This window comes from Petaurus breviceps, unplaced genomic scaffold (assembly GCF_028583685.1).
Source record: "Petaurus breviceps papuanus isolate PSGF00001 unplaced genomic scaffold, PetGlider_PUasm1.0 90919, whole genome shotgun sequence".
Taxonomy (NCBI): Eukaryota; Metazoa; Chordata; class Mammalia; order Diprotodontia; family Petauridae; genus Petaurus; species Petaurus breviceps.
In genome coordinates, this window is record NW_027187378.1 from 34,776,460 (window position 1) to 34,792,335 (window position 15,876).

Sequence of the window (15,876 nt, forward strand, 5' to 3'; positions counted from 1 at the left end):
GTGTGTGTGTGTGTGTGTGTGTGTGTGTGTGTGTGTGTGTGTGTGTGCATGCTCACGAGCCGGATGCCAGCGCTTCTCCAAGCTGGCCCAACCATTCCCAAGAGAAGTGGGAGAGAACTTGTGGTGTCAGAAAATCACTGGGCTGGAGCAGAGAGAAGCAGCCTGGACACCCATCCTGGGGCCAGGCACCTGGACATGCTGGAGCCCAGAGGTGCACGAAGGCACAAATACTCCTGTGGCTCACGGGAACGCGCATACATTCATTCACTTGTTAGGCACAATATCTCACCTACTTCACCCCCTAGGCGGGCATAAGTGCACACCCGGAGTCCTACTCTGTGCAAGCTGCGTGATGGGTTTATAGAACTGGGGAGCTGGGTTATGGGTTCACAGAACTGGGGACATGGGTTATGGGTTCGAATTCTGCCGGGTGGTAAGCACCAATTTATCACTTGTTTGAAGTTGAACAAATGCCTTTTCCTCTCTGGAGGACCTCAGTTTTCTTCATCTGTAAAATGAGGGTTTAGGACTAGATAGTCTCTAAAGATCTTTTCCTTCTCTAAATTCTTTTTTTTTTTTTTTATCAATTGGGGTTAAGTAACTTGCTCAAGGTTACACGGCCAGGTGTTTCTGGGTGGGTGCTAAGTGCCTGAGCCCGGATTCGATCCCAGGTCATCCCGACTGTGGAGCCGGTGCTCTTACTCACTGTGCTACCTGGCCGCCCCACTCTAGATTCTTTAACACGGGCACTTCCTGCACTTTCCCTGGTGCCTTTCGGATTGCTTTTAGAGAGGGCTCCAAACTGGACACGCTTGAAAAACACAAAGGCCAGTCCTTTCCTGTGCCCCAGTGTTTTGGCACCGAGTATGCCCGGGAGCTCAGCAGCCTAGCGTGGGAGGCTCAGGGGACAGAGAACTTGTGCTTGTTGATGGGTGGCTGGCAGACTGGGCCGGCAGGTCGTGGGTGGTGTTCTCAGGCCTGGGGCCAAGTCTCTTAGTAGCCAGCATGGTGGGCGGAATACCCAGCAAAGCCAGTGGCCCCAGGCAGGCAGTGTGAGGCCTTTCCTAATGTCGAGGTCACCCATCAGATGTGCCCACGAAGAGCCTGCTTGTCCTAGAGGCTTGCACTGAGAGGTTATATGTCTTAACCAGGATACATGCAACCAGTAGGTGCCAGAGTAGGAAGCTGAACCCAGGTCTTTCTAAGTCCTTTGATGACTGCCCATCCATAAACTGGAGTACCTTGATTTAAAGTTTGTACTTTCCCCCACAACAGCCAAATTGGTAGCTACCTGGGTTCTCAGTGTTACAGGTGAAAACTTGCATTAGAAAGGGGTGTGTTATAAAGGACATATGAAGAAAGGCACCATCTGCATCCAGAGAAAGAATTGACAAATAGAAGTATGTATAAAATAATTATATGTGTGTACACATGTATGTATGTTTATGTATATATGCATATATACATACATACATACACCTTTTTATGTCTAATGGTAGCCATGGGTAGGGGGAGGAAAAAAAGGGAAAAAACCAAATTTACATTATAATTTTGTTGTATATTTGAAAGGAATAGCAAGTTGTGCATAGTACATTTGCAGTTTCACGTGCGATCATCTTTTATTGTACTATTATGAAAATTCTTGTTTTATTCCATAAATTAAAAAAAAAATTAAAAAAAACAAGGCCAAAAAGAAGAAAGAGGGAAGAAGGGAGCAAACAAGTTGTATGTAATAGACATGCAGTTTCAGGTACTGCCCTTATTTCTTGCATATGGAAATATTTGCGGGCATCTGTCAAAAGCAGAATAACAAGAAATTAAAATCCTGAAAAAGACAGAAAAGGGGTGGGGGTGAGTGGGAAGGTTTGAATTAATGCCTTTATCTGCTTTGATTTGGTTCCTGGTCTATGAATTGACACTAATCCTTGAAAAGACCTGTGAGTTCCTGAGTATGGGTAATCTACTTTCTTTATGAATTGCCATGGCCAAGAGAAGACACTTGGTTTAGGATGGTCAGGTTACAGACACAAGGGCCTCAGCTGGCTATACTGGAAGTGTTTCTACCTTGCTATGATCTTCCAAAGCTTAAACTACATGACTGGCATTCCAAGGCCAGGGTCACCTTCCAACTCCCTTACTGGAAGCCTTGGCAGAGTACTTCAGTGGGTCAGGAAATCAGAATGGGGAAAACCCATGTTAAGCACAGGTCTGTTTCCTTATGTTTAAGCTTCACTCCTGTAGCGCCAAGGCAATATTCACAGCAAATTCCCATTACCACTACATCTTCTCACCTTTGGCATATTTGGTATATACTATATAAGTTAAATGTCATTCTTCAGTTATTTCATAGCATCCCAGAATTTTAGAGTAGGAAGGGAACTTGGAAATCACTTAGTTTAATGAAACCTAGAATTTTGCTGTTGTTGTTCAGTAGTTTTTCAGTCTCATCTAACTCTTTGTGACCCCATTTAGGATTTTCTTGGCAAAGATACTGGAGTGGTTTGCCATTTCCTTCTCCATCTCACTTTATAGATGAGGAAACTGAGCCAAACAGGGTGAAGTGACTTGCCCAGGGTCAAACAGCTAGTCAATGTCTGAGGCTGGATTTGAACTCAGAACAATGAGTCTTCCAGCTTACAGGCCCAGCATTCTATCACTCCATGCTGCCTAAAATCTTGAAAGACTTTTTTAAAATGACACGTCTGTGGGGCGGCCAGGTAGCACAGCGAGTAAGAGCACCGGCTCCAGTGTTGAGAAGACCTGGAGATCGAATCTGGGCTCAGATACTGAGCACCACACCCAGAAATAACTGGCCGTGTAACCTTGAGCAAGTTACTTAACCCCGATTGCTTTAAAAAAAAAAAATGACACGTCTGTGGACACAGCTAGTGATATTTTAAAAGTATTTTTTAATTTATAATTTTTAAATAATACTTTTAAAAGTATTTTTAAATTTATAATCGTTCCGTTTGAGGTCATACAGGCAGGTAGAATCAGAGGCAGTATTCTTTGTCTTACTCCATGCTACCTTTTCCAATTTACAGAGCCTACCTCCCCCAGTCCCTATCACAGGAGGCATTTAATAAATGCCCTCATTTGACCTTTGAGGAAACAGAGGGCCTGTTAAGTGACTTGTCTAAGGTCACATAGCTAGTGTGTGAAGGTATTTTAAAAATCATCTAATTGTTCTCTCCTGATTGTCTCATGTCTTATGGAAAAGATAGAGATTACATTTTATTAATAAGTGGAGAAACTAAGACACCAAGAATTCAAGTAATTTATCTAGGGTCATTTAGTGAATCATTTGTTTAATGAGCGTTATTCATAAAACAGTTACAAGAACAAATGTGTCTTTTGAGATCCCTGGGAGAAATGTGTAAGCCCATGGTGTTAATATTATAGTATTTAAAAAGATATCTGCATTGGTGGATGGATCTCAGGCAAAAGAGTTCCCTATATAGACAAAAACCATAGACTCAGATTCCCCTTCCCCCCCCCCAAAAAAAAAAAACCTAAAAGGAAAATTATTTGGATAGATCAAATTTGAATGGAAGGAGTTGATGTAAGAAACAGAATCCCAATCTTAATTATCTTTCAGTCTCTCCCAGCACCAAGGTTAATCAATGTTAAATGAATGAGTGAACAAATGAATGAGTAAAGTAGAAGATAATTGAAACTGGGACAAGGGAATTTAGAAATCTGTAGAATTGGAGAGGAAAAGGAAGGTTCAGATAAGTGACTGTAATAAATGACTGTATTTTTCTGACTGTATGTGTGCATGTGGGGTGAAGCAGAAAGTATGGATGCCCTACTGAAATTTTCACTGCTTTTCTCTACATGCTTCTAGCACAAGATACTTGTTATAGGATCACACTTTTAGAACATTAAAGGATCTTAGAGGCCATTGTATTCAACCACATAACTTTACAGATGAGGAAACTGAGACTTGTAGAAGTTAAATGACTTGCTTAAGGTCACACATCTACTACCGTGTTTCCCCGATAATAAGACACTGTCTTATTAAATTTTTTGGAAAGAAAAACACCAGAGGGCTTATTTTCAGGGGAGGGCTTATGTTGTCCTGCCTCAGCTCTCCTCCGCGGCACTGCTCTCAATGGCACCAGCAAGCAAATCACTGGGGAAGAACAGGATGACGCGCTCACTGCTGCAGCTCTGATTGGATGCAGCTCGGAGCGCGGCGTGCGTTTCACGGGGGCGGGGTGACGGTGCATACAGAGGGTACCGTAATGTAGCGTGTAGCGCAGGGGATCACCTTCACTACAGTAGCAATCTCAATAGGGCTTATTTTCGGGGGAGGGCTTATTTTAGAGGAATCTTACACAGTAAGGGGAGGGCTTATTTTCGGGATAAGTCTTATTATCGGGGAAACACGGTATTTGGCAGAGGTGCTACACAGCTAGTAGTATAACATTACACAGCTAGTAGTGACAGAGGTAACATTCAAACCCAGGGCCACTGATTCCACATCCAGCTTTCTTTTCAGTCTACCATGTTGTCTGTTGAATATATTGCAGTCAATGAGACTTTTTTGCCTGTGGGGTGATGAGATGATGACAACTAACTTTATATATTACTTTAATTTTTGCAAAACACTTTACAATATTATCTCATTTGATCCTCAAAACAATTCTGGGAGTTATTTTCATTTTACAAATGAGGAAACTGAGGCTCCCAGAGATTCAGTGATTTGCTCAGGGTCACACAGCTAGTAAGTTTCTTGAAGGAGATTTTCTATATTGCAAATAACCTGTAAAGTATATCTTGAGGAGGGGCTTCCCTATATCCTGATAGTTTTCAAGAATAAATGTTTCCTAGGCTAAAGGACAGCAGGACTCTGATCCATGCACCAGTTATGACTTGAGAGGAATTGTGGTAAAGCATGCCTCCCATCATCTCTGCTGAGAAGTGATAGACTATAGGTGGTATAAGGTGGTGGATGACACATATGTTGTTAGATACACATGGGCAATAGCTTGATTTGTTTTGCTTAATTTTATTTTTTTGTTGCAAAGAAATATTCTTGGGGATGGAAAGTCATTAGGAAGTGACCTTAATATAAAAAAGTATCAAAATTTTTTTAAAACAGAAAATGCTGTAGTAATATACAGAGAACTTTGGCATCCAATATGGCTTATACAAGCCTGTTGTTAAATTTGGTTAGAAAGTTCCATGAATCGCTTATAGAAAAGTGGTCAAAAATATAAACAAATGTTTTTCAAAGGAAGAATTGTGAGCAACTATCTAAGAGACATTTGATAGAATGTTCCAAATAACTAATAAGAGAAATATAAATCAAAATAACATAGGAATTTCACCTTACACCCAGCAAACTGGCAAAGATGCCTAAGATGCAGGATAGTGTCAGAAGGGTTGTGGAAAGAGGGATACTGATACATTGCTGATGGAGCTGTAGATTGGTACAACCATTCTGGAAAGCAATTTAGAATCAAACAAATAAAGTGGCTAACATTTATACCTTTTGACCCAACTATTCCACTGCTGGTCACATACTCCCAAGGAGTACTTCTTTTTTTTTGAAGACTCCATATATAACCAAATATTTACAAGACGGCAGTTTATTTATTTATTTATTTATTCATTCATTCATTCATTTATTTGTTTGTTTATTTGTTTGTTTGTTTGTTTATAGAAAAGAACTGGAACAAACCAGATGCCCATCATTTGGAGACTAGCTAAACAAATTGTAGCATATGAATTTTACTCTGCCTTAAGAAATAACAAACAGGCTGATACAGAGGAACATGGAAAGACATATGAACAGATACAAAGTTGAAGTAGATCCATAAAAGCAATATACACAATGACTTTAAAAATGTAAATGAAAAGAGCAGCAACAAAATGTTGTAAATGTTGGAATGTTGTAAAACTATAGTGTTAGAGCTCAGCCACAGAGAAGAGATATGGAAAGATCACACCCTCCCCCCCTCCAAAGATGGAGGTCCATCTCTACAGGTCAGTGAGCACTGGGTATGGAACATTGCATGTGACCTCAGACTTTTTCCAATATAATAACTGACTTTGCTGATTTTTTTTTCTATTTTGCTTTTTGAATTCTTTGTTATAAGGGGTGACTCTGTAAGGAAATGGGAGGAGAGAGGAAGAAATGCAGGTGATATAAAAATAAAAAGTAACATTAGAAAAACTTAATCTAAAAAGTAAAAAAAAAAAACCTAGAGAAATAGGATATTTGGAGGCATTCCCCTAAAATGATAATCAAAGGTGTAAACTTTTAAAAAGGCTCACCCTCTGGGGAGGCTAGGTGGCGAAGTGAATAGAGCCAGCCCTGGAGTCAGGAGGACCTGAGTTCAAGTGTGGCCTCAGACACAACACAAAAACTAGCCGTTTGACCTTGGGCCAGTCATTTAACCCCAATTGTCCTACCTTCCCCTCTCCAAAAAGCAAAAAAACAAAACAAAACAAAAAACTCACCGTCATGTCTGCTCATTAACTTATAGTAAATCTGAACTCCAGATGACTGTGTAAATAGGTGTGAAAGAGTGACTCAGCATGAATTAAACTTTGTAATTGCCAAATCTTTTGAAAACAAAAATAAAATAATGGAAATATTTCCCCTAACACCTGTGATGTTTTCTTCACTTCAGTGGGTCAGTGTGGAAATTTAACCATTCCTTCCATAAATAAAATATTAACATGTTTGTTATTTAGTATCACACCTAAGGAATAAAAATTGCTTCTTACAAATTCAATTTTCTTTATAAGGATTAAGACAGATCAACCTTGGGAATAACTTGAAAGAGATAAGCTTTAGTGGAACTACAGAACTTTTAGTTGTTTTTTAAATAAATCATTTGGAACTTAGCCTGTTCTACTTTCTTCCTCTAACTTTTTTCTTTATGAGTCAGCCAGATACTTGACTGGTTTAGCTCTGAATGTTTACTCAGTAAAGAGTAAGCCACACCTCTGTTTAAATTTTTTTTTTTAATGTTTTCCTGGGATCAACAGGTATGAGTGAGTTTCTTTGATGCAGTATCTCTGGAAATCAGAAGGATAAAGGTAACACTAACTCTCCAAACTTGCCTCAGCTTTCTTTTCCCTGTAGTCCCCCAAGCCTTATGTTCTTTCCTAACCTGTTTATGTGACTTGCGTAAATTATAATAATGGGGTTTAAGTGGCCTGCCTTCTTTTTGGCTAGGTTTTGCAGTTCGAATGACAGACACATTGAACAAGTGGATGGTGCCTAGCTGCAGAGACCAGCTTCCCTGACTCAGGGCATACCTGCATTGCTGGTGCCCCAGCGTATGTGTCTGTCTGTCTCACGTGCAAGCTTTGGGGCGTTCCACAAATACCTGCTTAGGAAGAGACCAAGTCTGGAGGCCATTCTCAAAGACTCTTTGCCACAAGCGTAGGAGCCTCCAGGAGCAGCAGTCATGCTGAAGCAGATACTGTCAGACATGTACATCGATCCTGAACTGCTGGCTGAGCTCAGCGAAGAGCAGAAGCAAATCCTGTTCTTCAAGATGAGGGAGGAGCAGATCCGCAGGTGGAAAGAGAGAGAAACAGCCTTGGAAAAAAAAGAGACGGGATCACCAGGGAAATCCAGTCCCCAAAAAGGTAAGCTTACTCCTGGCTCTCCTTGTTGGGAGGCAAAGTCTGGTCTATGAGTGCCTCAGTGGGAAAGCGCACTTGACTTGTTTTTAAATCTTAGACTAGTCAGGATCACATCGTCTTGGGCATGCCAGGAGCTATTTCCAGTTGGGTTACAAATTACGTGATGTGAACTGGTCTTTAATAGTGTAATTTATAGACTAGTCTTTTATATTCACATACATACATGTACACACAAAATAGTGCTTATCGTTATTCACCTTGGAGCAGATGATTCTTGAAACCAGGACTGATTTTATGCATAGGTCTGAATACTCTGGAGCCTGAAGGATGTGCCAGGCAAAGTGGGCATAGTGAAGATGTTGCCAAAATCTCTCTCCTCTGCTCCTTGAAATGCTACAATTTCTTAGATCATAGAGCACCATAGGAGGAATATATTTGTCCTAACACATAACCTTTCCCTGAGGTTCTTTTCTAAAATGAAGAAACTTGGGGTAGGGGTTGGTATACATTAAGTCACTGAGACTTCCCCATTAACTAATTCACCTGATCTATTTCCTCTGTGAATTGAGGGGAACTTCAGGCAACTGGGTCATTTGATCACAGATCTGGAAGGAACCTCAAAGGTAATCTAGTTACAGATGAGAAAACCAGGGTATTAAGGGAGCTAAATGACTTGTCTGAGGTCACATATGGAGTAGTCGGGTTAGGATTTGAATATAGCCCCTTTCTTTTTCTTCCTTTTCACTAAACCACTCTCTCTCTGTGGATTTCAAGCTTTACCAAAGTCTTAAATTGGAGAAGTTTTGAGTCCCAGCTGGCCACAAAACAGGGCAAGCTTCTGAACATGTTAGAGCTCTAGCTTTGCCTAAGGCATGGCCTGATTGAAAACTTTTAAAATGATACACAGATGCTACCTTCTCCTTAGCATCATGTCATTGATATCTATATTAATTATCTAATAACAGAACATTATTACCGAAATCATGGGCAACATTTTTGTGAATTGTACTAGTGCACCGAAAACCTTCCTTAACTAGCCCTCTTAATTCCATGGCTTTTCCTCTTTTGATTATTTTCTATTTATCCTGTGTATAGTTTGTTTTCTCTGTGTATGTGTGTGTGTGTGTGTGTGTGTGTGTGTGTATAGATAGATATAGGTATATGTGTACTGGTATGTTGTTCCCCCCCTTTCCCCATTAGATTGTAAGTTCCTTAAGGGCAGAGACTGCCATTTTCTTCTTTTTGTATCCCCAGCTCATAGCATTGTGCTTAGCACATAGTAGGCACTTAATTATTTATTGAATTGAACTGTAGGGAAGGTGAATTCACAATTATATGGTGCTTCATATAACAATATAATTATATTGTCTTAAAAATAAAATTCTAATGTTCAGGTTCTGTGCCTTATCTCCCTCAGTGTATACACTCATGGTTCTCTTGATACTCTGGTGAAGGCATCTTATTGATTAGACTGGTTTTGTTTCATTATTAAATAGCTTAGTAAAAAAAAAAAAAAAACTGATACTATTACCCAGAACTTCAGAACGGCAGTTACCAGTTTCACTTGGCTGTTCTACAGGATGCCTTCCCTAATTTTCCTAATTTCTGGTGCCTTACTTCTGTTGATTATTTCAAATTTATTCTGTTTTTTGTCTACTTGTCTCCTTCATTAAACCATGAGCTCCTTCAGATCAGGGAATTACTTTTAACTTTCTTTGTATCCTAAACATTTAGCACAGTGTAGGCATTTAATAAATGTTTTATCGACTGAGTTACTGATTGTTCTGCCCACATACAGAACAGAAGAAAATACAGTGTGCCATTCTTAAAGTTTTTCCCTAGTTTTCAAAAATTGTTTCCTTTGATTTTTGAAAATCAGAAAAATTAAAATATCCAGAGAATACTTTTTAAAAGTCGATTGAAATGCTAATGGATTTGAGGAAATCAATACTTTTTTCATATAATGCTTAAGTTTTTTGTTATTTATTATTATTTTAACCAAACCTGTGATGTCTTTGATATTGGGAACTCCTAGTGAAGATACTTCCTTTACTAACACCCTGCTTTGTAACTTATAGTCTTAGAGAGTTACACAGGGTCCTGGAGGTTAAGTAATTTAACCAAGTTTATATAGTCAGTATATATGAAAGGCAGAACTTGAATACAGGTCTTCTGCCTCTGAAGTCAGCTCTTTATCCACTACATCATGCTGTCTCTAAGTAGTACCTAGAAGACTAGCATATGAGGAAATCAATTTTTTTTTTCTGCACAAGTGAATTTTCCAGAATCAATGGCAAAACTTTAAATTTTAGCAAATTTGCCAAGTTGAATAAGGTAGAAGGATATGATATAAACCCACAAATATAATCTGCACTGCTATTAGGCACAAACAAGAATAAAAGAAATCTATTCCAGAGAGAAAAACTTTATAATAACAATAAAATACATCAAGTATTTACAAGTATAATAACTTGTAAAGTCATGTAAGAGCTATTACTAAAACAATATCAATAGAAATCAAGGAAGAACTGAAAAAAGGAGAGTCATGTGCATTGGTCATGGTTAGGTCAAGGAAATTTAGTAAAAGTATCAATTCTTCCCAAACTAATTTATAGGTTCAGTGTAATAGTAGCCCAAATTTTAGTGGATTCTTTCACAGAATTGAATTAAGCCATAGTAGAATTAATATAGAAAAGTAGGTGAGTAAGATATCAAGAACTATGAAAAAGAAAACCAGGGTCACAATAAGTGACCCTTCCAGATTTAGAGGCAGTATAGTATGGCAGAAAAGGCACAGTCTTTGGAGTCAGGATAACTACGTTCACTTCCAAACTGCAGTGTTAACTAACTGCATGCTGTAGAGCAAGGTACTTAACTGCTCCAAGTCTCATGTCTTCATATATAAAATGGGAATAATAATAATATTTCACTGTCTGTACTTTGTAAACCTCCAAGTGCTTGCCAAGTGGGACAGTTAGAGTGTCAGACCCAGAGTCAGGAAGACCTGAGGTCAAATCCAGCACTTCCTAGCTGAATGACATTGGGCATATCACTTAACATTTTTTGCCTCAGTTTCCTCTTTTGTAAAATGAGGACAATAATAGTGGGTAGCTATTGAGGTAGCTCCCAGGGTTGTTGTGAGGATCAAATGAGATGATAATTGTGGAAGTGCTTATCACTTCACCTGGCACATAGTAAACACTGTATGTGTTAGTTGTTATATTGTTTGTTGTTGTTATTCTATAAATGTGAGCTTTTGAAACATTAGGTACCATGAGAAAACTAGAGAAATAGATAGATGGAGAAGAATAGAGAACCCAGTGCAAATAAGATGTTTATTTGTATAGGGAAGTCTGAATTGGGAAATTCCCTCCATCCATGCTACTTGGCCCCTCCTTAGCAATTCTGAGGCCTGGAGAGTTTCCTGGGGACAATGAGAGGTTACTTACTCAGGGTATCACAGCTATTATTATAAAGGTGGTACTTGAAGCTAAGTCTTCATTTCTGAAGGCAACACCATTTCATATATGAAGTTAGTTGTTGATAAAACCATGCTTAGAAATAAAGGAGAATGCAATTACGATTTAACAAAAGCTGCTGGGAAAGTTGGATAACTAGATGGTGAAAAATGGTGGCACAATAACTAATTGCATCAGTGATATCCACAATAATTAAAACTGGGGAAAAATATTTTTTTCTTTTATGAAGAGGAAAAACATATTTATCAATCCCCCAAATGGAAGAAATTATTTAAACCAAAACTGATGGGTTTGGTCATACAAAGATAATTTTTTTTTGTACAATAGTAAGCTATACCCTTAAAATTCAAAGAACTAAAATGGGGAGAGGATAGAAATATTTGCAGTTAATATATCAGGTAAAGGTCTGACATTCAAGATTTATGAAGGGTATATATGTGTGTGTATATATGGGTATATATATGTTATTATATATATATGGGTATATGTGTGTGTGCATGTGTACACATATATGTGTATATGTACTCACACAGATAAACATATATGTAAAGTAATGTTCCCCAGTGGAGTATGCCAAAGGACATGACCAGATAATTTTTGATGGAGGAAACACAAACTACTTATAACTACATAACAAATTCCCTCATAATGAGAAATACAAACCAAGACAAACTTAGAATTCCATTCAATGCCCAGTAGAATGGCAAAGATAGCAAAAGACAATAAAATTAAAGGTTAACATGGTTTTGAAAAAAATCAGCCCTCAAATATATTGTTGGTTAGACTTTAAACTGGTGGATCCTTTTTGGAGAACAATATTCTATGATAAATTTTTTTATCCTTTGATGCAGTGATTATACGGATAATATTTTATCCTAAAATATCATTTAAAAGCAAAAAAGCATCTAGATGTACAAAAAATGGGGGCAGCTAGGTGGTGCAGTAGATAGAGCACTGGGCTTGGAGTCAGGAAGACTCATCTTCATGAGTTCAAATCCAGCCTCAGACACTTACTAAATTGTGGGATCCTGGGCAAGTCGCCTAACCCTGTTTTCCTCCTTTTCTTAATCTATAAAACAAGCTGAAGAAGGAAATGGCAAACCACTCCAGTATTGTGCCAAGAAAACCCCAAATGGGGTCATGGAGATTAGGATATGACTGAAAAACAACAAAACATACAAAAATGTTCATAGCTACTTTTCTGTCATAGAAAACAAAAACTTGGAAATATACTATACCCACAATGTTTGGAGAATATATAAATAAGTCATGGTATATTAATTTAGCAACATGATATGGTGGATAGAAGTCAGCCTCATAAAGTAGAATGCCTGCATTCAAGTTTTGCCACCAACAGGTATTGGCTTTGTGACTCTGGCCAAACCATTTAACCTTCCTGTGCCCCCACAAGACTAAAAAGTTGCAGGAAAGTTGCCTATCAGTATTAGTAGAGGAAGTTTCCTCATGGGAACTATAGTACATTGGACAAAAGTCCAAGTGGGTTGATGGTTAAATTTCACCTCTTTATAATTTTGGCCAAGTCATGTAATGTCTGTGTCTAGCAAGCAAAGACACTTCAGAGCAGTGGTATAGTGGGTAGAGTGATGTCCTTATATTCTGGAGGATGAGGGTTCAAATCCCACTTTAGATGTTTTACTAGCAGTGTTGAATTGGGCAAGTCAGTTAACCTCTTTGGGTCTCAAGTTTCCTCATCTGGGTTGGACTTGATGGTGTCTGGGACCTTCTAGCTCTTGACCTATAGCTTCAGTTTTGGAGTTTAGAGTCAGATGACCTTACATTCAAATTTTTGTTCTTCAATTTACTCACTGTGTCACCCTGGGCAACTGTTATGGGAATGGGAATCTAAGATCTTCCCTGCCCCTTGGGTAGGCTTAAGTGAGAACCTTCCTTGATTTTAAAATATACTCTTCCCCCTAATAGGCTGAATGTGGTCACCTGGAGCCTGTGGTGGGAGGCTTGTTTTTCAGGAACTCCCACACCTTGATACTTTGTGACTGGGCAGTGGGTCAAGAGGGTTTTGACATTTCCTGAGCCAGGAGAAGGCTATATATACCCTGATGTGAGGTTTTGTTTTGGGGCTCACTTTGAGAAGAGTTGTGTGATTTGACCAGATGAGACTCTGGGCAGACATTGAGCCTCCCAGCTTTGAAAACCCAGATGTTGGTGCTTCCCCCTCTGGTAATTGACTAGGTATGGATATAATGATTGGATAGTTGGAAGCCTGTCTGCTGATCTATTTCTCTGTTTGTAACTTCTGCTTGTAACTTGTTTGTATTTTGTTTGTATTCTCTGAAGTTCAGGGTGTTGACTTTTCCCCCTGAATTAGGTAAATGATATATGTTTGATTAAAGCAAGATTGTTAACCCATTTTGAGTTGCTTTCCTTTAGAAAGGCTGATCTAAGAACCTGTGTTGGCAGCCACACTGGGTATGCTAGGGTGCTTGCTGCTACAGCAACTAGCTTAACTTCTCTGGAACTCAGTTTCCTCATCTGTATAATGATAACTTTGGATTAGGACACAGTGTATTAAATTCTGGACCTGGAGTTAGGAAGACTCATCTTATGAGTTCAAATCTGTTCTTTCTAGCTGTGTGATCCAGATTAAGTCACTTAACCCTGTTTACCTCAGTTTCCTCATCTATAAAATGAGAGAGAATCTCTAGGGTATTCATTCCATATTGTAGATGTATGATAATTTGAAATCACAGTTTTGAACCAATTTTAAAAATATGTATATATATTTTTTCCTAATAAAAAAGATGTATTTGAAAAATATTAAAAACTATGGAAAGATATATAGAAAATGTTTCAAAAGGAGATTATGAAAACAAAATCTGTATTTACATTGATTCCAAGCAAAAAAAGCATATTTATGCAAATGTACATATCTATACATACATAATATAGATATGATAACAAGATAATAGGATCATAGATTTAGAACTGGAAGAAACCTAAAAAGTAATCTAGAAATTCTAGATCACTGTCTTCAAAATTTATGAAAACAGGAAACTGAGGTCCAAAGAAACGAAGTGACTTGTCTGAGATCACAAAGTAATAATAATAGCCAGCAGTTATATATCACTTGAAGTTCTACAAAGTACTTTGCAAACATGACCTCATTGTATCCTCACAATAACCATGGGAGTTAGGAGTTATTATTATCCTCATTTTACAGATGAGGAAACTGGGCAAAGAGAAGGTAACTGACCTGCCAAGGATCACACAGCTAATAAGTGTCTGAGATCAGATTTAAACTCAGGTCTATCCTGATACCTGATCCAATGATCCATGCTCTGCCACTTAGTTGGAGTAAGTGGAAGAGCAAGGTTTAGAATTGAAGTCTTTTGAGCCAAATTAAGGGCAGGTAGGTGGCACAGTGAATAGAGTTCCAGGCCTGGAGTCAGGAAGACTTGAGACACTTACCAGCTGTGTGACCCTGGGCAAGTCACTTAACCCTGTTTGCCTCACTTTCTCATCTGTAAAATGAGCTGTAGAAGGAAATGGCAAACCAGTCCAGTATCTTTGCCAAGAAATACCCGAAAAGGGTCATGAAGAGTCAGAAACAACTGAAAAACGACTAAACAAGGAACATAATTGAACTTTCTTTTTGCATATGTGTGTATATATGTTGAGGAGTAAATATTTCACATACACACACATATATGATTATACATGCATACACACAAAGGAAAAACAAATGTGTATTAGAGCTAATCCATGGTATGCTTGTTAATTTGTCTCTGTTTTGATAAACGCTAAGGATTCTATATAAAATTTTATTACTCACTCTGTAAGATTATTTATTTTTGTTGATGGCTATTACATTCATTAAAAATCTTTTTAATTTAACTGCATTGAAGGATGATAGAGATGGGTGATGGCTTCTACTTGAAGGCGTTCTTACTTGAGCTGTCGTTACATAGCAAACATCATGCAGGGAGCAAAATCTAATTAAAACTCCATGCAGTAAAACCTCATCAGTTCTTGTTTCACCAACTTAAAATTCCCAGTAATTCAGCAACTCAGTATGTCAAGGACCTTCCATTTCATTAGAGTACACTGAGGCAGACTGTAACATGTCTATAATTCATTTCACTCTCATAAGCTTTAGGGTTGCCTGAAGAACAGAGGGGTTATATGATTTTCTGGCAGCCCCATAACTAATGAGTATCAGAGGTAGGATGTGAAACCCGGTTTCCTCACTTGAACTCCATCACTCTATTCTCTCTTCCAGATTTCCTCTCCTGGTATTGAGATGAAATTTACTTTTGTGCTCTTGATCTTCAAATTAGTATTTAAAACGAGGTTTCAGTTTAACCTACTTAGGATAAAAAAAATTGATAATGACACAAACATCATAGGTATTTAAAGTCAGATGGTGGTAATTGGTGTCTTCTCTAAGGCAAGCCTGGATACCCTCTTTGTCTGGGCCCCACAACTTCTGACTGAGAGGATCTTATAACTTCTAGATAAAAAAAAATACCTGAGAGACAAGGGTCTCAGAAGGAGCTGTCAAGGAAGGACATAAATGTCAATGACCTTTAGGCAAAGCACCATCCCTGTCTAACCCTTTGATATTTGCTGTTCCTGGGGCAACTAGGTGTCACAGTGGATACAGTGGGTCTGAAGTCAGGAGGAACTGAGTTCAAATTCAGCCTCAGGTACTTTCTAACTGTGTGACCCTAGGCAAGTCACTTGGTCCTGTTTGCCTTAGTTTCCTTCCTTCCTTCCTTCCTTCCTTCCTTCCTTCCTTCCTTCCTTC

General features: G+C 38.6%; 1 protein-coding gene across 5 annotated transcripts in view; it reads left to right on the forward strand.

Moving 5' to 3' along the window:
• Positions 1-15,876, forward strand: part of SH2D4A (SH2 domain containing 4A) — a 118,365-nt gene that overhangs the window by 1,003 nt on the left and 101,486 nt on the right. For 2 of the 5 annotated variants that reach the window (XM_069075763.1, XM_069075765.1), the window contains exons 2-3: positions 5,672-5,994; positions 7,196-7,614. In XM_069075763.1, the coding sequence (XP_068931864.1) occupies positions 7,431-7,614 (184 nt within the window). In that variant the 5' untranslated portion in view covers positions 5,672-5,994; positions 7,196-7,430. Of the gene's footprint in view, positions 1-5,671; positions 5,995-7,005; positions 7,057-7,195; positions 7,615-15,876 lie in introns of all 5 variants that reach the window. The other 3 variants (XM_069075762.1, XM_069075766.1, XM_069075764.1) reach the window with 2 other exon arrangements.